Raw genomic sequence first — 24,302 nt, 5'->3', positions numbered from 1 at the left:
AAGTTCACCTCCTAGCATGATAATTTGACAGGGGCAAGGACAGGTACAGGGACAGGGACAGGGACAGGGACAGGGACAGGGACAGGGTCAGGGTCAGGGTCAGGGACAGGGACAGGGACAGGGACAGGAACGGGTTAGGGATAGGGATAGGGATAGGGATAGGGATAGGGATATGGATAGGGATAGGGATAGGGATAGGGATAGGGATAGGGATAGGGATAGGGATAGGGATAGGGATAGGGATAGGGATAGGGATAGGGATAGGGATAGGGATAGGGATAGGGATAGGGATAGGGATAGGGATAGGGATAGGGATAGGGATAGGGATAGGGATAGGGATAGGGATAGGGATAGGGATAGGGATAGGGATAGGGATAGGGATAGGGATAGGGATAGGGATAGGGATAGGGATAGGGATAGGGATAGGGATAGGGATAGGGATAGGGATAGGGGACGGGGACGGAGATAGGGATAGGGAGAGTAGGGGGTAGGGACGGGACGGGGACGGGGTCGGGGACAAGGATAGAGATAGGCAGTGTAAAATGCAGGTGGCTCAGTGGGAAGGGATTAGTATTTAAGTAGGCATCGGCGAGTATCCTGCATCCGTAATAACTATTACATTCAAAGTGCTGTAAGAAGATCGTTGTTTGCTTGCCTTTTATGTGTTTACGTTTGCAATAAGTATAAGCAAAATGGAAAAAATTGTAAGCGATAATGCAAGGAAGTATTTTTTACCCTAGCGACCATAGCGTCGAGATACTGGCTATGTGGGTTGTATGAAGTTTCCCCAGTATAAATATTTATATAGGTAAAATACATACATATTCGTACCTACTACCTACGCTGTGGTCGCTGTGTAACAATTCTACAATCATTGCAAGAATTTCTTTTAAAACAATAGTAATATAATATGTGTAAGGTACAGTCAGCCAAAAAGCGGTGTAAGGTTCTTGGCTGACCGTACAGCAAATAGATCAGTTACAATGGCCCTCCAGTCGACAATTGCCCCGCTTTACCTTAATCGAAATAATCGCGGACAGATGTACCTACAAAAAAACCTACGGATCCAAATGAAAATCTTATTTTTTGTAAACGTTTCAATAAGAATACTTTTATTACGCGGGCGAAGCCGCGGGTAAAAGCTAGTAAATAAATAATAATAAAAAAACTTCCATGAGGTTGATTTAATTGATAACCAAAGAGCTGGCAACTTGATCGAACAACGTATCAACATAGTGATACAGCAAGGAAATGCCGGTAGTATTGACAACCGGTCTGGCGTAGTCTGTAGTGACCCTGCCTGTTAAACCGCGGGCCTAGGTTCGAATCCTCGTAAGGGAATTTATTTGTGTCATGAACACAGATATTATGGATGTTTTCTTTGTATATAATATTACCTTAGCTCCCATAGTACAAGATTTGCTTAAAATAGTTTAGGGTTAGGTTGATCTGTGTAAGGTGTCCCCACAAATCCCACAATCTATCTATGGTACAATGCCTCAAAGGCCTATTTTACATTTAAGCTATAGTGCAGCAATATGCTTTTTTTTATGGGATAGGAGGCAAATGAGCAGACAAGTCGCCTGATGGTAAGCGATCACCGCCGCCAATGGACACCCGAAACACCAAAGATGTTGGAGGTGCGTTGCCAGCATTTAAGATGGGTGTTCTCTTTTCTTGAAGATTTGAAGGTCGTATCGGTCCGGAAATACCGCAGGCGACAATTCATTCCACAGTTTAGCTGTGCGGGACAGGAAATAATTATCTGCTGTTTTCGACGACATTTCGTGGTAAGGTGTGAAATTCCATTGCAAAAATGGCGTCCAAATAGTCACGTGTCTTATCACAGTAACCTTAGTTACCATCGCCAAATTTAAGTGTCAATCGAGTTATCTCACCGATAACCTACGACACCAATTTTTATGCACGCCGTATCTAAATATAAATATATTAAATTAAGTAATTATACGCAATTGAAGGTTATGTAAATATTATCTTTTTGGTTGTTTATGGTGTGATCTGGGACCTTTAGATAAGAATACTTGTAGGATTAAGATAAGCTAAAGCCACTTCTCGGACAATGGCGAATGGGCAATTCGTCTTTGGAACGATCTCCCTCTCGCAATACGACAAGCACAGAGCAAGTTTTCCTTCAAACGTCAATTACGTAAACTCTTCTCGCAGGTACACCAACGTTGTTAGACAGTAATGGTTAAATGGGTACTATATATATGTATATATATATGTATATTATATATTTTAGTTAGTTTATGTATGTATATGATTGTACTTATTTATGTATGTATATTGATGATGCATATAGTATTTAGATAGTGACTTATATCTATTTAAATTTCTGTTTTATTTTCCGCACCAATTGTAAGTTTCTGTTTGGTCCAATGGTTGACTGGTAGAGAATGCCTTAAGGCATTAAGTTCGCCATTTGTACTTTATGTTGTGCAATAAAGGTTAAATAAATAAATAAATAAATGGCGATTAAAATTATGAAAGTGGCGCGTTCCTTCACATTCTAAGCCCGTGTAGGTGAACGCGTACCATGCTCGTCATGCATGCATGTCGAATGTTCGCGTTTTGGGCAGGCGGTAACTGTAAGGTAACCGAGAGCGGTCTGGGGCATGGTTTGTGTTTTAACATTATATTTTGTATGAGATTACACATCGTTCAGTTTGGTTTTAGCTGCGGTGCGGTGCCGTGCTATTAGATAAGCAATGCCTAAGCACACAATCTAGTGTTTATCTCTTCGGGATAAATAAAAAAAAAAACGGATTTTTTCATTAAAGTACAATTGGTGTATTAATTTATTTAACCATACTGGTTTCTCATGCATAAATAAATATTAGGAGTGATTTTGTTTAAATATAAGTTACTTCATAACAAAGGAAAGTTATTGTTTTTGTATAAGAGTATTGTGGATTATTTACACTATTGCTTTTTGAAGTCAGGATTACATACCTATTTTTTGTTTATTTATATCTAGAGGTACATGCATATTAAATAAAAGGTACCTATTTGACCATAGGTGACCTCTATAAGCGACATTACTAGCATCGACAACCTCTATTAGCGAGAGCCTCTGTAAGTGAGAAAACGCTAACTTGACTTAACTTTGTTTGAGGTAACTTGATTTATTGAATGCGCCATAAGCAAATTATTTAAGCAGGTAACAACTTTTTCGCCACACCAACTATGGCGTTCACAATAGTGACAATTGTCGCCCGACAGTGTCACTTCGCCGTCCATTGCCGGTTCAACAAGGAAATATTGACGCTGAGTAACAATGTCACTTATCAACCCAGAAATAGCAAGTGTCAATGTCACTGTGCTGAAACAACCCACTGGTAAACCCTATTGAGACTTCAAAAACGGATGAGAAAATTGCATTTTTCCACAAGGGTGCAAAGCAATTCCATACAAATTTTTACCAGAGAGAGTTGGCAGCTGGCTGGTAGAATTGACGCTAACATGATAATTTTGTATCATAAATCCATACTTCCATACTAATATTATAAATGGGAAAGTGTGTGTGTGTGTCTGTTTGTTTGTCCGTCTTTCACGGCTAAACGCATTTTATCCACTAGTGGATAAAGTAATTTGACCTTGAATATAGTATTTTTTTCTGCTTTAAAATTGATAAAAGTGAGTGAATCTAGTGATGACGATGATTTACCACCTGTGGAACTACTGGAAGCAGTGATAAACGCGCTTTTTGCGTTGTACTTTCCTCGCTATACGCGCGAGGGGAAAAGTTTTGTGTTACACTCGGGTGCAAAATGTATTTTACTTCTCGTGTGTTAAAAAAATCGCAAGTTCAGGATTCTATTCTCGAACCACTCGCTTCGCTCGTGGTTCAACTATAGACACCCTTCACTTGCTCGTTTTTCAATTCCACCCTTTATCAATTTGCACCCTTGTATAACAAATAATTATTTCGTTTTGCGCAGTAGGTTGTGCTCTGTGCGTAGCCGAATGCACAGACGCTCACGAAACGCCATCGTTATCCATCTCTATCGCTCTTGCGTAGGTAGGTATTGGCGCGACAGAGCAAGACTACATTTCTGCGGGGTTTCGGTGGCGTTTCGCGTCGCAGAAATGAGATTCGGCTACGGGGCCTGCGGGCCGATTTTTGAGTCTCACGCGTTCGAATTCAGAAAATTGACACTGAAAATAATAGGCAAGACACCGTTTTCAACCGGTATTTTAGTGACAGTGAGACTCAAAAATCGGCCCCCTGGTCACAAAAGAAAAGACTTCATAAATACCTATTTGATATAACTTGTTAAATATAATATAGCTAACTTTAAGTATCAATACAAGTTTCTGCATATGACAGCATTATCAACGCAGGTTTACATAATATTTGCGTACTTATCATTATTCCATAACATTTCCCATAAACAGATAGCTATGGCCGCCATATCGATAACCTCATGGTTTTGCGTATATAACTTATCGACCATGGCGTATCTGAGAAAACTTGACTAAATTAATAAGACCTCCAGTTTTAATAGGTGAGATATAGAGAGCAGTGTGAAGATAATTTGGTTATATGTGACCAGGTCATATCACGCTGTGAGCGAGTGGGTTTGACCTTCTGGTATCTGGACATGTGAGGAGATGGTGATATTAATGATTGAAGTCAACTAACTCGAAAGCTTTAGTTATTAGCAATTGTGGGAAAGTTCTAAATAAATAGTGGATGGATTCATTCCTACATATTGGAGATTAAAAAAGATACTACAAGCTACAAGTCTTTGAATATGTAGGAATTGACCGAGAGCTGTAGCATGTGGCGATCACAAATAGATCAGGAATGTTCCGAATGTTCGAAGTGACACATAGTAGCTACGAAGCCTTACATTGCTCCTAACAATAGTTATTTGTTATACAAGGGGGCAAAGTTGTATTTTAACGACGAGTGTGGAATTGAAAAACGAGCAAGTGAAAGGATTCTATAGTTGAACCACGAGCGAAGCGAGTGGTTCGAGAATATAATCCTGAACTTGCGAGTTTTTTAACACACGAGAAGTAAAATACATTTGCATCCGAGTGTAACACAAAACTTTCCCCCTCACTATAGCGAGGAAACTACAACGCAAAAAATGCGTTTATCTCTGCTTCCAGTAGTTCCACATAGCTGGGGAGTTTATTGCAAAACCTTAAATTTTTTGACCAAAGCATGAAACTTGGCACAGTTGTTCCTTATATCAAAATAAGCCGATTAAGATCGGGAGCCTTCGGGAGCCTCCCCCCTGGGGCCCGGGAGGGGGGGTCAAAGTACCGCTTCACCCGGCTTGGTTTGAAGAATTCTAACTTACCCCGTTTAGTTAATAGGTCATGTTTGGTATCGTTTTCGAGTAAATCAATAACGTAGAATTCGTTTTTAGTACTAAAATTATAATTTAATGGTAAATAAAATAAAAAAAAAATAAAAAATTTGAAATTTTCATCCATGATTTACAAATTCAGGTCATCATAAATGACAAACTGTTTGCTTTTTCTATAAATAAAAAATATGACATGATAGCCTATTTAATATAGATTATAAAAAATATAACTTTTATCCACCTTTACTAACGTTAAGTTCTACAAAAAAATTACTTTAAGACGCGCGGCGTCGGGACGCCGCGAGCGTAATTTTAAAATGCCTTTATTTTAGAAACTCTATTAGACCCCGTTTAGCTATTAGGTCATGTTTGATATCGTTTTCGAGTAAATCAATAACGTAGAATTCATTTTTGGTACTAAAATTATAATTTAATGGTAAGTAAAATTTAAAAAAATTTAAAAATTTGAAATTTTCATCCATGATTTACAAATTCAAGTCATCATAAATGACAAACTGTTTGCTTTTTCTATAAATAAAAAATATGATATGAAAGCCTATTTAATATAGATTATAAAAAATATAACTTTAATCCACCTTCACAAACGTTAAGTTCCACAAAAAATTACTTTAAGACGCGCGGCGTCGGGACGCCGTGAGCGTAATTTTAAAATACCTCTATTTTAAAAACTCTATTAGACCCGGTTTAGCTATTAGGTCATGTTTGATATAGTTTTCGAGTAAATTAATAACAAAGAATTTATTTTTGGTACTACAATTATAATTTAATGGTAAATAAATAAAAAAAAAAATATTCATCTATGATTTGCAAATTCAAGTCAACAAAAATGTCAACTGTTTGCTTTTTCTTTAAATAAAAAATATGATGTAAAAGCCTATGCGTATGTCACCAAACTCCCAGACAAGTTTGGTGGAAACTTCCTTCACGAACTGCTTGGTGTCTGATGACCATGATCCAAATGATTCAAATGCAATTGCCGCAAATATGTAGTTGTTTTTTAAAAATGCATATTTGGGCGTTGAAACTGGGCGTTTTGCAGCAGCAGTCCCTGGTTTCTGGGCCGAACGTTACACGTTGGAGGGAGCCAAGGTATCCACACAGGTCACGCCCCACGCCAAGGGTCGTCCCAGAAACCAAGGCAAAAGCGAGCAACCATCAGGCCGCTTTCCGTCTGCTGCTGACAAGCTGACAGGTTCGAGGGTTGTCGGTATGTTCGCTGTGCCGAGAGCCTTGCGGATTAAATCGTTAAGTGCAGCGTGTCACAAAATTCGGCCAGCACTAGACTGGCAGTGGAGTCCGTGGTGTCCTAATGCGTCGGCAGCAAGGATGTGGTTGGCATGTCTTTAGCCCCAGTCTTAGACAAATGGCAGTATATGATGAAGTAAGGCAGCCTCGGAAGGAGGTATGTTCTCCAAGTGTCGATATTTTCTAGTAAAGAAGTTCTTCCGGCACTCATTCACTGCTGCGTAAGGACCCTTGATCTGAAACAATATGTGCATTGTCATTTTATTTAAACAGATTTTGCAACTATGAAATTACAACATTTTGGTGGATCACCTTCACTATTACACACTTACCTATCATACAAAATAATTACAAACTTTAGTAGAATTTGATTAGCCTATCTATGATATTGCTCCATCTCGTAATAGTTTGAAGCCTTGGGTGGCCATGTTTCTCCCTTGTTGATCGTTTCAAGCTGCGTTTATCATACCTATCCCATACTATGTCTAATCTGGAAACGTTTTCTTTTGGCTTTGAAGCTTAGCCAGGCCACCCAAGGTGTCAAACTATTACAAGATGGAGCAATATCAGAGGCAAATCAGATTCTACTAAAGTTTGTAATAATTTTGTATGATACGTAACGTAAGTGGGTAATACTGAAGGTTACGTGATCCACCAAAAAGTTGTAATTTGATAGTTGTAGACTCTAAAATGATAATGCACATATTGTTTCAGACCAAGTCGTTGCGTAACGGTGAATGAGTGGTCGAAGTACCTACCTCTTTAGGTACCAGAAAAGATCGACAATTGGAGAACATACCTCCTTCAGAGGCTGCCTTGCATCAGCATATACTGCGCACAGTGTTCCAGGGGCCCATTTCTCGAAGCTACAAGTTACAATTTTCAATTGGTTGTCAATGTCTAATATGACAAGTTGCAAAGAGACTTCCGCTTGTAACTTGTAACTTTCAGTTTTGAGAAATGGGACTCAGGGCGTTCTTGTTTGGAGTCAGGCGTTGGTGCCACACCAAAATTGGCCAAGTCCGTCTTCTTGGGGATGGAAGGAAGAAGGAGACGAATGGGTAGTGTGGTACCCATTCGTCTCCTTCTTCCTTCCATTCCAGTCAGGCAACACTGAAGTGGCCAGTATATGCTTAGAAGTTACAAGATGTAAATGTAAATCAGGTTGCAAACACCGATGCAACTGCATAAAGAGGGTAGAGCCTTCTTTATGCAGTTCCATATGTACCCAGCTATGTCTCTGTCAAGGGAATGTATAGTATGAGTATGAGTAATCTGTCAATTAGGACACCACAGACTAAACTATAAGTGCTAACTTTTCAGTGTTGGATACTCTATGGCAGTTCCGACTCAATTATAATAAGCTCATTATAATTGACTTTAGTTAACTATAATAATTTCAAAAATAGAACTTCATACAATTTCTATACTAATTTGCGATATCTGGCAAATTTTCCTGCATTTGAAACACATTTTTTTTATCTGTCGCGTTATCGGCCAATCAGAGACGGTTATTACAAACAATTGGTTGCTAGGTAGGTAATTCGATGTTGACACAACGGTGAACGACTCTATTGACATTAATTTTAACTTGCATGAATGGTGATATTTCCGTCCATTGATGATGAAGATGATGACTCGTAGAAAAAGTATTGTATACAATAGTGATATAATTAAGCTTTTCACTCTCGTACCGTACTACACATGGTACTCGACTGAAAAGTTTTGTATTATATCACGATTGTATAAAATACTATTATATAAATTTCTTACAGGATTCACTACAATGAATAAATAACAGGTACAGTCGGTCTTTAGAGCGTGTGGTCCGACCCGAGTGTTGCCGTTGTCGACACCGGAGTCAATAATAATGAATCTTTTTCTATTTATGCATTAACACACCTCTGACACTGGCGATGAAAGAGGCGCGTTCCCCGCACACAGTCTAAGCTCGCGTAGGTGAACGCGTACTATCCTTTGTGAATAGGCTTTAATATCATATTTTTATATTTATAGAAAAAGCAAACCGTTTGACATTTAAATATGGTGACTTGAATTTGCAACTCACAGAATTTTTTATTTTTTTTTATTTCATTTAACATTAAATGGTCATTTTAGTACCAAAACTAAATTCTACGTTATTTATTTACTCGAAAACGATACTAAACATGACCTAATAGCTAAACGGGTTCTAATAGAGTTTTTTAAAATAAAGGCATTTTAAAATTACGCTCGCGGCGTCCCGACGCCGCGCGGCTTAAAGGTTTTTTTTCTAAAACTTAACGTTAGTAAAGGTGGGTAAAAGTTATATTATTCATAATCTATATTAAATAGGATTTCATATCATATTTTTTATTTGTAGAAAAAGCAAACAGTTTGACATTTATGATGACTTGAATTTGTAAATCATAGATGAAAATTTCAAACTTTTCATTTTTTTTATTTTATTTACCATTAAATTATAATTTTAGTACCAAAAATGAATTCTACGTTATTGATTTACTCGAAAACGATACCAAACATGACCTATGAACTAAACGGGGTATGTTAGAATTTTTCAAAGCAAGCCGGGTGAAGCGGTACTTTGACCCCCCCTCCCGAGCCCCAGGGGGGAGCCTCCCGAAGGCTCCCGATCTTAATCGGCTTATTTTGATATAAGGAACAACTGTGCCAAGTTTCATGCTTTGGTCAAGAAAATAAAGGTTTGGCCTCTTTTTGTCGATAAACGTCCCCACTAACAGGTGGTAAATCATCTTTATTACTAGATTCACCTGTTTTTATCAATTTTAAAGCAGTTAATTTGACTTTATTCAAGGTCAAATTACTTTACCCACTAGTGGATAAAATGCGTTTTTACCCGCTGGTATTAGAGGACAAAACACGTGTTTCCGAGCTAGTGAGGGGAAAAGAAAATAGATAAGGTACAGCGGGGAAAAATCTCGAAATCTCAGCGGGAAATCTCGACTGGGGGACAAATGTAACTGGTCTATTTTTTCTATGTTTTACAATCTTTGCATTATTAAATAGAGTGTCCACCGGTTATATATGGTTGGGCATGTAAAACTGTAAAACGAATAAAACGGCGTGCAACTATGAGATTACATACGCACACAATATCAACACAATGTCAATTTTGTTGAAGCATTAGTATCGAAAAAAAAACATGGCGTCTCAGCGCCAGCACCGTGCCAAAGATAAACAACGCATCACCATGATGATTTATAATCGTTTTTTGACAGCCTGCTGTTCGAATTTGAAGAACACTGGAGGAAGTGATTGATGTACACGTTGCAGAAACTTTCCAAAAAAATCTTAAACTTCTCGAAAAATTCATAAAACTTTCACGAAAAATAAAGGGAATTTAAATTTATGAAATGGAAACTTTCCATCCATACAATTGTCCATACAAAGTATGGAAAGTTTCGAAGTTTTCCTCCTTGTGAACACTTCAGAATTTTGGAAACTTTCCGTCGACACATCAGTAACTGGAGGTATTAGGCGAGATACTGTAGCGGCACTCATCAGTCTCATCACAGACCTTCGCGTCTATTGCATACGATTTATATGCATTGTTGTTTCGACCAAGGGTTTGGTGACTGTGGAGGCTGATGCGTGAATGTGATGACCTGCCTAATGTCTGTTTTTTTGTGCTAAGGCACACCTCGGACACTGGCGATCAAATATATGAAAGAGGCGCGTTCCTAGCACACAGTTTAAGCTCGTGTAGGTGAACGCGTACTATGCTTGTATGAGTGAAATATGTCAGGTCGACTGTTCGCGTTTTTGACAGGCAGTAACTGTGAGGTAACCGAGAGAGGGTGGGCGGCACTTTCAGCGGTGTACGGGAGTGGCCATACTGTACGATAGTACTCTTTATTATACTGTGGCTTAAGGATAAGTGATATGGTGCAATTACCTGTAAACTTCAGTGGTCTTCCACCAAAGGGGTAACCCGATGATTATGAGTACGCCCACGAAGGACGCACTCGCCCACATACGGCTCGATTCTGAAATTTAAAAAAAACATATTATTTTAACATCTAGTTACATATTTGCGGCGTTTGGGGTCGTGGGGGGCCTAGTGCGCGTTGCCTCTACAAGGAGCTATCTAAGCGCCTTATAGACGCTTCTGGTGACCAGAGGGCTGGCCAATACTTTGCTCAGCGGATCAGCATTGCTATCCAGCGGGGCAACGCGGCCAGCCTTCTGGGCACCTTACCCAACGAGCAAGACCAAATTTTCTATTTATAAGTTTTATTGTAAGTTTTAATGTACCCACAATGTACCTATTAAGTGTTTATTGTATTATTTTATATGTTGTTTATAAAAACATTCAGTCGAATTCAGAACCTCCTCCTTTTTTTGAAGTCGGTTAATAAATGAGATATTTAACATCTGCCTAATGCATCCTGCGGGGCTATCATGCTTGCAATTTTATCACTTATCAACGTGCATAAGACATCTGTCACTCCCACACTGACATATTTGGCAAAACGTGACGGATGCTTTATCTAAGTAGATAAGTGATAAAATTGGAAGCATAATAGCCGGGCAGATTGGTGGGACAAATTGGCTACTGACTGGACAAGTGGACACCGTCCATTAGCCGGCGCAGAGGTACACCAAAGAGATGGCGGGATGACCTCGACGCATTTTGCAGCGACTGGCCGGAGCAGGCGGCAAATCCTGATGGGTGGCGGAGGAAAGGGGAGGCCTATGCCCAGCAGTGAACACAAAAATAGGATAGCAAAAAAAATGGAAACTCTTTTTGTAAAAAAATACCTACCAATCCAATAAAATTTGGATCAAGACAAAGCCTCATAATGTTTTTCTCCGTGATTTCAGATATTAAATATAGCACAAAGTAGAGCCATATCCATGATTCATTATAAAAAAAATCACATCAAAGTGTTATACAAAGTAGTGGTTCAAACTGGAATATCGGCTGATAACTGATACAATGAATGTTTACAGATCACCTTCGTGTTCAAGTGCTCATCCATTGTTAAATCAAGTGTCTCATACTTGCAATGTTTCCACGAAAGGCGATGTAAGTAGTCTTATTAATAGATGAGGTATGAGGTACCTCAGTTATCTAAGGGACCATCCACAGTATCCACACTCATAAGACGCATGTCTTGCGGCGCGCGACGCCTAAATGGGGACGCTGCCTAAATATACGATATGGTTTAGGTATTTATTTTAGCATTCCATAAAGCAGAGCCCAATTGGTGAACTTTTTTTTTCTGTTTGAATAGGACGTTTGACCACGATCACACCTGATGGTAAGTGAAGATCTGATGATGCGGTCTAAGGTGGAGCACGCTTACCTATGAGATACCTATTTACTTTAAAGAGACCTATTTTCAATTGGGCAATCTCTACCTTAGAGAAAACGGTTGTCGAATAACTCTGTCGAACAGCCCCTCTAGCACAACTTGCCTTGTCGCGCGCGAGTCTATACTTGAAGTCGCGCTTGATGTATGGACTCGTGCGCGACAAGGCAAGTTGTGCTAAAGGGTCAGAACCTACTAAGTGTTGTAGATGCTTCCACCCGAATTCCCGGATGTGTCGATGTAGGAAAAGTTTTTATTAGATAATCAAACCACCCCAAACTTACTTATAAGTTTTTCTTTCTTGCTTGTCCCGGAAACTTTTGACCCAACGTGCAACGGTATAACGGGTCCTAGTTTGTGGAGGCATATTGTGTCAGACCTTAATCGATAATAAAATGTGAGTGTGTTTAGTAAAACGTCCCATTTTTTGTCGGTTACCATTCAGGCGAGATTTACTTGTATCAATTTATGAATAAACTGACAAAGCGTCTTTATAGCAATCAACAAAGTGGGACGTTTTCCCGTGCACACTCAAAACGTGCACATCAAAGTTTATAGATCTACATCGAATTCTTTTATATTTAATATAAAAGAATTCGATGTAGATCTATAAACTTTGATCTTCAAGGAGAAATTCTCAATTCATGGGGATCTGTGAGTTTTATTTATTGTCTCAGTAGGTATATTGAATTTATTTAAGTTTATAATTATTATAGTAGTGTTTCTAATTAGATTATTTTCTAAAAATAATTTGATTTGTTAAGTAAAACACAACTAAGAGAATTCATAATGCGTAGAAAATACTTGAACTTTGTCTCTAACGTAAGCAGGCGGGTAAATTGGTCTCAATTCGCACTCGTGGGCTCACTTGACTCCTGACCCTATCATGACACGACTGTGGTGTGCGGCATACCATAGATTAAATGCACTATGCATGTGTCATCTTATCTCAACATCCCGACATTTTGCCGCGGCTCAAATGCCTCAGAGGCCACCGAAGGCACACCTCGGACAATGACGGTCAAATATATTAAAGAAACGCGTTCCTACGCACACAGTCTTAACTCGTGTGCTTAGGCATAGATTAAATATAACAAGATCATACCATCCCATACATTAAAATGCGACCGCCTAAGACCGCGCTTACACTCCACCACACATAGATGGCGCCACAAAAAAATGTCTTGTAGCTTTCGATTATACTTGTAGATGGCGTTAAGTGTCACTTTTGACATAGATTTACGGCTCGGAATTGTCACTTAATGCCAATCTACAAATAATCGGTGGCAACAAGGCATTTTTTGTGGCGCCATCTATGTGTGGTGGAGTGTAAGCGCGTTCGTAGGCGGTCGCATATTAATGTATGGGATGGTATGATCTTGTTATATTTAATTTATGGTTTAGGTGAACATGAACCATGCTGACGAACGAACGTGCACGACTGTTCGCGTTTTTGACAGGCGGTAACTGTGAGGTAACCGAGAGCGGGTGGGTGGCACTTCCAGCGCAGAGCAGGAGTGGCCATACTGTACGATAGTACTTTTTATTATACTGTGCCGAGGGTCTCGTTAAAGTAGTTTGTCTCGGCTCAAATAGACATTTTCAAAAATTGAGACCCGAAATTAGTGAAAGTTGTTAACAAAAACTAACTCGATGTCAGTTTTGTGAGGACAAATTAGATTTTAGGACTTTAGGAGTCCGCAAATGGTGAGAATCTTACCCTGTCAAATTACGCTTGCAATAAAGTACCTATGAAAACCATACGTTATAGGTATGCACGTATTATGAATGTGTCATCTTAGTCATTCTTAGGTGTCCCGACATTTTGCCACGGATCAAATAGCTCTGGCCTACTGCGAACAATGAAGTTTACAAATAGCGGGCAGTTTCCCTGGTATTACAATGACGCATGATTTAAGAGTAAAAGACAAAAGTGACCATAATTTGCTTAGATGAAAGGTAAAACTTATTGTGTTACAAGATGGTGTGTTCAAATTACTGCACCCATGCGATTAAAACTGCACGAGGCCACGAGGAACAGACACCTATAGAGGGACCTAGTCTTCAAGAGAATGACATGACGTCACGATCCTCAGCATTGAGGGACCGACTGAAGAAGAAGATACTTATGAGCAGAGCAGGGGTCCCGTTCCGAACTCCAACCCATGATTTTTGGCTGAAAGTTATAGATATTATAAGTTACTAGCTTTCGGTTTCGATCTCCTTAAATTCGAATATTGCGGAATGCTCCACGCAAACTTCTACCCCCTCATTTTAGGGAAGTGGGGGGAGTGGGGGTCAGAGACAAAAAGTAGCCTATGTTACTCTCCATCCCCTCAACTATCTCCACTTAAAAATCACGTCAATTCGTCGCTACGTTTTGCCGTGAAAGACGGACAAACAAACAGATACAAACCATTCCCATTTATAATATTAGTAGGTGTTGATATTTGTGAAAATGTATATTTAATCATTAATCAATAGCAGACTTACAGACCAAATTTTCTGTAATTTTTCAGGTAGCTATACAATCTACTTGACAACTGACGCTAGCACAAGTTGCCTTGTCGCGCGCGAATCCATACATCAAGCGCGACTTCAAGGATGGACTCGCGCGCGACAAGGTCAGTTGTGCTAGAGGGACTGTTTGAGACTGGCAATATTTAGCATAAAACTTCAGGCGCGTGTAATAAATTAGGTCATCTATCGCTGCTTAATACCTTAATAAAGACATCCTATATGTTTAAATAATTAATTGATTACTCATAATAGTCATTACAATGAGTGTTTGTTACGATACGATTAACGAACGACCCATTTACATCGAACAAGGTGCCACTTATTAAGTGAATTATAATTTATTTGAAAACAACGACATCTAAGTCTTTACTCATTAGTCATTACGTATGGAAATAGTGTCATATTCACTATGATCGGATATTATGATAAGAGCAAATTATAGGTTAGATGTGAAGGAATTAAGGTCGGAACCTTCAATGTTTATGACTGTTAGATAATTACATGAAATGAATAAGGTTATTTATAACACTAACAGCCCCCGGAAGAAAATAGGTATAATAGCCTAACCACAAAATTAAAATTTTGAAAAATCCCGACATAGTGGACCGATTTTCATGAAACATGGCTAAGAACACTTCCGACAAACTCAGCTTTCAAACAAAAAAAACTAAATCTCAATTGGTTCATCCGTTTGGGAGCTACGATGCCACAGACAGACACACAGACAAACACGTCAAACTTATAACCCGTTTTTGCGTCGGGGGTTAAAAAGGGAATTATAATATAAAAAATACCGAACTATACCTTACAACATATTCTAATATTTGTAAATAAATTTAAGAGCTTTCATTTCAAATGAACATTATGTGTAATTATAATAATCATTATAGCTAAATTGAATTAATATTTGCACACGACAAACATGTAATCCTTTTTTAAGTCACTTGCACGTGCCTAATTTAGTCATCGCACACATTTTGTAGTCTGCGCGACAAATTTACATAGTGTGATGTCATTTCCTACGTAATTGTGAACTTTATTAAATTAAAAGGCGAAGCTAGTTTATATGCCTGGCCCCGTAGCCGAATGGCATTTCTCCGACGCCAAACGAAAGCGATACGCCGCTGGCTCTGTCGCGCCAATACGCAAGCGCGATAGAGATAGATATCTACTAGCGCTTCGTTTCGTGAGCGTTTGTGCCATTCGGCTAGCCACCCTGTACTTTATTTGTGTCGAGGGTCCGTAAAACATCCCAATTATTTTGATATAAGTATAGGTACCTCGGAAACAGGTCGAACGATTTCGCTGAAATTTATTATGTGGGGGTTTTCGAGGGTGATAAATCGATCTAGCTTAGTCTTAAATCCCGGGAAACGCGAATTTTCAAGTTTTCCTGCGGTTTTCTTTCGCATAATTTATTAATTAAACGCAAAACGCTTCGTCGACCAGGTACTTTAGACTAAGGTATAGATTATGTGAAACTAGCTTTTACCCGCGGCGTCGCTCGCGTTAGAAAGAGACAAAAAGTAGCCTATGTCAATCTCCATCCTTTCAACTATCTCCACTTAAAAAATCACGTCAATTCGTCGCTCCGTTTTGCCGTGAAAGATGGAGAAACAAACAGACACACACACTTTCCCATTTAATATTAGTATGGATTATAGGGGTTGTAGAGTTAGAAGCTTGACTCTTTAAGCTATAAGTGCCAGTTTAGCTGGCACTGGATGTTAAAAGGCATTTGCCCAGCAGTGGTGTAAAATGATATTCTTGCCATAATTTTATAAAAAAATATTTTTATTTCAAAATATATTTGTTATATTCCTGGGTGCGTAGCCAAATGGCACAAACGCTCACGAAACGAAACGCTCGAAGATATCTATCTCTATCGCTCTTGCGTATTGGCACGACAGAGCCAGACTACCTTTCGCGGCGTTTCGTTTTCGTTCCGCGTCGTAGAAATGCCATTTGGCTACCGGGCCTGGTTAGTTATATTATAAAATAACCTATTATTATATGGAAAATAACCATAAAAACAATGCAGGTTAATAATATTTGCTTCACATTGACCGCAGGACTACAAAATGGATAAAATCTCATTGTTTGAAGTGGATTATTTAATTCTGTTCATCAAACAATTGCAACAGAAAACTTCAGCTTTATTGCGGTGTTATCTGTAGATAAAACCGGCTATGAGCAGTTTTTTGGGACAAAAAATTTAATTTGGCTTTGATGGAACATATGCTTATAGTAATAAGGTGTAAAAGTGTAAGTTTTTAACGCGTATGTGACTTAAATCTGAGTATTAAAAGGAAATTATTAAGAAACGCTGGTCTGAAGACATTACCCATATAGCCGGAAAACAGTGGATGAAGACAGGAGAAGACAGAGAAAGCTGGAAAAAACTGGGGGAGGCCTTCACCCAAAGAGGGATCCATACTAACTAAAGAAATAATAATAATAATAGCAATACATCGAACAAACTTGATATGGAAATCAAGGCTATATAATATAATATAATAATTAAAAGGAAAAATTTAAAAAATACAATGATTTTTTTTAAAGAGAAAAAATAGAATTTTGCAAACTCAGGCCAGTAAGTTTTTAACTTTAAATGTTACAATTTTGACGCGTCTTTCTGTCTGTGTATGTGTCTGTCTGTAGCTTCGTAGCTCCTGAACGCATGAACCGATTTAGATTTCATTTTTTTGTTTGACTAAGCTAGTTTTAATGAATTAGTCGGGAGTGTTCTTAGCCATGTTTCATGGAAATGGGTCTACTAATACTTTTTTTTTAAATTTAATTAAGAATAAGGAGGTTAGGCTATAGGAAAAAATACATAAAATTAGCAATTATCAATGTTTTCCAATAATAAATACAAATCAATATTGCAGAACGTATATACAAGCAAACGCGGAAGTAATACGATAACAAACCGTTGCCACAGGAAAACCGCTCTAAACCCATTAACGTAACGTTAAGATAAACTTAGGCGTTGGGTTCTGCGCTTACGCAGGCGTCCTTGGCAAGTTTTTTTTATTAATTTATGCTTATCTTCGTAATGGTGACGAGGATAAACAGTGAGTATAGCTACCATGGGTTTTTAAAACGTTACTTGACAGCGTTAATAGTAGCGTTCCATTTTGTTTTGACAGCTGACGGCGTGAAAATGTCGGCTCACAACACAAGTCAACGATTGCCACTTTGGCTATGCAGCCGCGTAGAAGTTTGTATTGTGTGCAATGTTGCTGATGCTGATTGTACAGTCGACTACAAAGAGATGTATACACTTTTTCACCTTATTGCATTGTAATAAGGTGAAAAAACCGGCCAAGAGCGTGTCGGGCCACGCTCAGTGTAGGGTTAAGTATTTTTCCGTATTTTTCTCAAAAAAGTACTGAACCTATCAAGTTCAAAACAATTTTCCTAGAAAGTCTTTATAAAGTTCTACTTTTGTGATTTTTTTTTATATTTTTCAAACACATGGTTCAAAAGTGAGAAGGGGGGAGCGACTATTTCAAAACTATTAATATTATCAAAAAACGATTTTAGTAAACCCTCATTCATTTTTAAATACCTATCCAAAAATATATCACACGTTGAGGTTGAAACGAAAAAATACTAAAAGACTGTTCGATTCCCTGCTTCGCCACCAGTGGGCTTGATCGCTTTTTCTTTAGTGTATGGTATCTATTTCAGTTTATAATTTATATATAGTAGTGTTACTACTTAAAAAAAAAACAAATCAAAAAATATTTAATAAAATAATTTGATTTGTTCCCTACATCAATTTATTTCATGTTATAATGTCAGCTGTTTAGTGTGACTGTGTGAAAACAAAATAAATATCACCATCATTTTACGTAATCCCATGTTCCGGATAAAACTGCACTGCGACAAACGCCCTTGTTAATAGTTATTTGTTATACAAGGGGGCAAAGTTGTATTTTAACGCCGAGTGTGGAATTGAAAAACGAGCAAGTGAAAGGATTCTATAGTTGAACCACGAGCGAAGCGAGTGGTTCGAGAATAGAATCCTGAACTTGCGAGTTTTTTAACACACGAGAAGTAAAATACATTTGCGCCCGAGTGTAACACAAAACTTTTCCCCTCACTATAGCGAGGAAACTACAACGCAAAAAATGCGTTTATCACTGCTTCCAGTAGTTCCACAGGTGGTAAATCATCCTTATTACTAGATTCACCTACTTTTATCAACTTTGTTAGCAGTTAATTTGACTTTATTCAAGGTCAAATTACTTTACCCACTAGTGGATAAAATGCGTTTTTACCCGCTGGTATTAAAGGACAAAACACATGTTTCCGAGATAGTGAGGGGAAAAATACATTTGCACCCGAGTGTAACACAAAACTTTTCCCCTCACTATAGCGAGGAAACTACAACGCAAAAAAAATGAATTTATCACTGCTTCCAGTAGTTCCACAGGTGGTAAATCATCTTTATTACTAGATTCATCTACTTTTATCAATTTTAAAGCAGTTCATTTCATTTTATTCAAGGTCAAATTACTTTACCCACTAGTGGATAAAATGCGTTTTTACCCGCTGGTATTAAAGGACAAAACACGTGTTTCCGAGCTAGTGAGGGGAAAAATAAGTTGCGCGTGCGCCTTGACCGTGACCGCTTCGTTATCGCATACTAAGTGTCACTTACAGTTTTATTGTACGGTCAGCAGAAGCAATCAACACAGTCATTAAGTATTTTTAACATAAGTTCATCGCCAACTCTATATACAGTCAGCATCTTCAAACAACGCTTCAGAAGCAACTAACCATTCTGTAACCGCTGAACAAAAAGAGAATGTGTGTCTACATAGTACATCTACACATATATAAATTATAAATGTATGAAGCTTTTTTTTCTAAAATAGGTAGGTAAATTATAGTATTTTATGCAACAGGCGTTTAAAGGAGGTCAAAAAAGACGAGTGGCGTGGGTAACAATTTGAGGTGAAGCCGAAAATTGTTATTAAGACGCCACGAGTATTTTTTGACTCAGTTAAACACCGTTGCATACAATACTTTTTCTACGACCATGCACTTAGTTTTTAATAGTTCTCTTGAATAAGTCGTGAAATTCACACTGTTTCCTGTATTTTGACGCAAAGGTTTGCACTGTCAGCTCAGCTGCCCAAAGCCTTCCCGCGCACGCGCGCAGTATCGTTATAACAATGCGTTGCCATGGTTACAGAGCCAAACAATGCGTTTTCAGTTTTTTCGATACTGCGCGCATGCGCGGAAAGCCGGCTGACGCTGGCTTTGGGGAATCTACTTTCATGAAGGGTTTTATAGATCTATGCACGACCCTGTAAATGACGAATAACAGTTCGGGAGTAGAAAAAATATTTTTCCTACTCAGAATCAGGATCCCGTTCCATCCTACTAGGCGGAAAAAAGCGTCCCAAATGTAATTTTTTCACTTTGTTACCATTTTTCAAACACTTTGTATTTGTAGTTTGTACAACATGCCGCGGTTACAAAGTGGAGAGTATGCAAAGTAATAGAAAATGGGACCATTTTTTTGACCAAGATTTAAGGGCTCGTGATTCTGAGTAGGAAAAACATAAACTTAAGTACCTTAGAAAAATATTTTTGGTGATTCTTCTCGCGAAAATGCCCTTTTGGGGCGTTGGTCATCCGCTACTTTTGCTGCTGACTGTACTGTATTTCAAGTTTCTTTGTGTAGTGGATAGGGTAAAAGTAAATAAAGAAATCTGGAATGAAAAGAAATATTGACGACCGGTTTGGCTCAGTCGGTAGTGACCCTGCCTGCTGAGCCGCGGTCCTGGGTTCGAATCCCGGTAAGGGCATTTATTTGTGTAATGAGCACAGATATTTGTTCCTGAGTCATGGACGTTTTCTATGTATATACGTATTTGTATATTATGTATATCCTTCTCTGAGTACCCACAACACAAGCCTTCTTGAGCTTACCGTGGGGCTCAGTCGATCTGTGTAAAAATGTCCTATAATATTCATTATTTATTTATTATTAATGGTCAATGAAATTCTTGTAGCCAGATAATACCATATTATAGTTTATTTTAATTGGTACGAAATCGTTATCCAGTGATTTTTATAGCTTTTTGATAAAAGTTATACCTACTCAGATTTAATGGCTTTCACGATAAGGTTTCACAATAAAAATAAAATAAGAGAATTATTTAAATGAAGTTATTGATCCCAAAAGAGCACGGCACGTATAATAACCTAACCACAGAATTAAAATTTTGAAAAAACCCCCGCGACATAGTAGACCGATTTTCATGAACATGGCTAAGAACACTCCCGACTAACTCAGCTTTCAGCCAAAAAAAGCTAAATCTAAATCGGTTCATCCGTTCGGGAGCTACGATGCCACAGACAGACACACACAAAGACAGACAGACAAACAGACCGACAGACAGACAGACAGACAAACACACAGACAGACACGTCAAACTTATAACACCCCTTCGTTTTTGCGTCGGAGGTTAAAAACCTAAATTAAATACATATTCGTATAGTAAAATGAGAAACGGCCGGTCGGAAGGCCCAGGTGCCGATGGATCGATGAGGTCCAGATTCCAGAAAGACCTGTGTGACCTTGGAGTGACCGAGTGGCATCAGATCGCACAGGAAGGAGCGAATGGCGGAGGCCAAGATCCACTTCGGGTCGCTGAGCCATCGCAGTTAGTATAGTAAAACGAGTTCGATTGTGTAAAAATAAAACAACACTAAACATGCAAAGCTTAGAAATAAACCAAACATTTTCCTTTAGTTCAAGGATCCCATAAAAATACTTCAACCCATGCACTTAATCTTAATGTATGGACGAGGCTTTGACCCTTAAGAGTCTTAAGACCCAATTTAATCTGTCATGAGTCATACTAAATAACACGTCAAGCATTTTTATATTTTTTAGGTATTCACTTGTACGATACATATACGCGTCTATATCAAAGACGTACTCTAAAGTTATCAAGCCGATAAAGTTCGTTTTCCCCTCACTAGCTCGGAAACACGTGTTTTGTCCTTTAATACCAGCGGGTAAAAACGCATTTTATCCACTAGTGGGTAAAGTAATTCGACCTTGAATAAAGTCAAATTAACTGCTTTAAAATTGATAAAAGTAGGTGAATCTAGTAATAAAGATGATTTACCCCCTGTGGAACTACTGGAAGCAGTGATAATCGCATTTTTTGCGTTGTAGTTTCCTCGCTATAGTGAGGGGAAAAGTTTTGTGTTACACTCGGGTGCAAATGTATTTTACTTCTCGTGTGTTAAAAAACTCGCAAGTTCAGGATTCTATTCTCGAACCACTCGCTTCGCTCGTGGTTCAACTATAGAATCCTTTCACTTGCTCGTTTTTCAATTCCACACTCGGCGTTAAAATACAACTTTGCCCCCTTGTATAACAAATAACTATTGTCCCTTTCCGACGTATCGGTGTGATAGAAAAGGACAAACGAACTTTATCGGCTTGATAACTTTAGAGTACGTTTATGAATAAGGGGGTAGGAATATAAAAGTGAATGAAGCGATCTAGTTATAGAGCCATCTTATACTTATACATAAAATGTAATTATCTCACGGATACGCTATGAACCAAGGGGATCTTTTGTGCAATTACTGCTATGATCTTTTGAAATACTTCAGCTATTCAAGAGCTTCTCGACCATCATGTGTTTGATGATGAGGCTCAAGCGTAGCTTTTTGAACTCTTTTAGTTCCTGGTAACCTGCTCCAAAGCTCTTCATCTCTTGCTGAGGGCATGCCAATTGACAAATAATGACATTCACAGATTAGATGTTTAACAGTATCTTCCTCTTCGCCACTCATACGACAATCAGGGTTGTCAGAGTTGACCCTCTTAGCCAATATTCATTTGACCCCGCAATGGCCCGAAGTACTAAAATTCATTTAGAATTTTAACATATTGAATCCTCAGAAAGAATCTAAGTACAACTCTACATCTAGAATATATCGTCCCTAGTGTAAAACAGGTGCCTTATACAATACATGGAACACAAAGTACTACGGCAGTCTTTAAGAATACTTTGACACTGACCCAGGACAATAAATTGTGTTTATAATTATAACCTAGACGACATATGAGGCACCTTGAACGCTAGAAAGGTTCCATGTTCTAGACAACCTCAGTTATGATTGTTATCTATAGTTTCCGACTTCCGATTATAAGCCTACTAACTTTTGCCCGCGGCTTCGCTCGCGTTAGAAAGAGACAACAAGTAGCCTATGTCACTCTCCATGCCTTCAACTATTTCCACTTAAAAAATCACGACAATTCGAGATATAGAGTATATTGAATAGTATGATCTCTCCGTTTTGCCGTGAAAGGCGGACAAACAAACAGACACACACTTTCCCATTTATAATATTAGTATGGATGTAGGAAATCCGACCATGGACTAAATGTAGACCAACGGGCTTAGCCAAAGACAAAATACAAATCGTTTGTCAAACTACAATCATTGGTCCAGTGTCACCACCTTAAAACGCATTTTATCCACTAGTCCGTAAAGTAATTTGTCCTTGAATAAAGTCAAATTAACTGCTTTAAAATTGATAAAAGTAGGTGAATCTAGTAATAAAGATGATTTACCACCTGTGGAACTACTGGAAGCAGTGATAAACGCATTTTTTGCGTTGTAGTTTCCTCGCTATAGTGAGGGGAAAAGTTTTGTGTTACACTCGGGTGCAAATGTATTTTACTTCTCGTGTGTTAAAAAACTCGCAAGTTCAGGATTCTATTTTCGAACCATTAACAGACAACAACCAACCAACCAGTAACAGACATGACATGACATAAAGTAATAAATACGATAGGATAGATACCTATCGAAGCTTTTTGCCTTATTATTTCAGCTGGCCTTGAAGATACACTTCTACCCAATGGGATATATTATGTATAATCCCCTCAAAAATGACCACACAATACAATACAATACAAATACTCTTTATTGCACACCTCAATACAGGAAACAATATAGTAAGTATACACAACAACTTAAGAGGTAAAACAAGAGGCGGTCTTATCGCTAAAGAGCGATCTCTTCCAGACAACCTAGGTAGTGGAGAATAATAAATTTAACCTTAACCACCACACCACCACCTTTAAATTTCCCCACACCATATTCATTTGATTAACGATGAAGTCTAAAGGTACAATTGTGGATTATCGTAATATTTGTAATTCTTGACTGGGTCACACAGTCACATTTCGTCACTACTTTAAAAAAAACTTGTACCTTCGTCTGTCAATGAAAAGAAAATTGTAGTAAGTATGTAGATATAGACTTACTGCGTTTTAACTTTGAGGAGCAGCGTGAGATACGAGATTTTTTCAAAGTAGTGACGATTTGTCTCTACTGTCATCTCACTGGCCGATGGACGAGTTATATTTTCTCATAATCACCATGAAATAGTAAAACGTGTCTTTTAAAAGACTAGGATAAAGATAAAACACATCGATTAGTCGTACCACGCTAATTCTGCATAAATTATGAAGGAATAATGAATTCAACACTTTTACACGTCAACGACAACATACGATACGATTGATTGAAATGAAAACTCATAATATTAATTCTAAATAAAGCTACTACTACTAAACTTTCGCATTAGTCTTTTGACCGACAATATTCGTCAAGTTTTTAATTGAACGCAAAATACCATAGATAACGTAGAACGTCATGTCAACTGTATACCGGAAGCGCAAGACATTTTTCAATAACACTATGGCCCAAAATCCGTGCCAGAACATGTTGAAAACTATATTTATTTATAACTACATATATAATAACATGGTATATTC

General features: G+C 38.2%; 1 protein-coding gene across 2 annotated transcripts in view; it reads right to left on the bottom strand.

Annotated features, from left to right (window-relative positions):
* The window catches only part of LOC125236361 (GPI transamidase component PIG-S), a 101,628-nt gene that overhangs the window by 29,642 nt on the left and 47,684 nt on the right, over window positions 1–24,302 (bottom strand). For both annotated transcript variants that reach the window (XM_048143140.1, XM_048143141.1), the window contains exon 2: window positions 10,528–10,618. In XM_048143140.1, coding sequence (XP_047999097.1) covers window positions 10,528–10,618 — 91 coding nt within the window. The remainder of the gene's footprint in view (window positions 1–10,527; window positions 10,619–24,302) is intronic.

This window comes from Leguminivora glycinivorella, chromosome 19, assembly GCF_023078275.1.
Source record: "Leguminivora glycinivorella isolate SPB_JAAS2020 chromosome 19, LegGlyc_1.1, whole genome shotgun sequence".
In the NCBI taxonomy this organism is placed as follows: Eukaryota; Metazoa; Arthropoda; class Insecta; order Lepidoptera; family Tortricidae; genus Leguminivora; species Leguminivora glycinivorella.
Note: the sequence above shows the minus strand (reverse complement) of the source record. Positions and strands in the feature narration are given on the sequence as shown.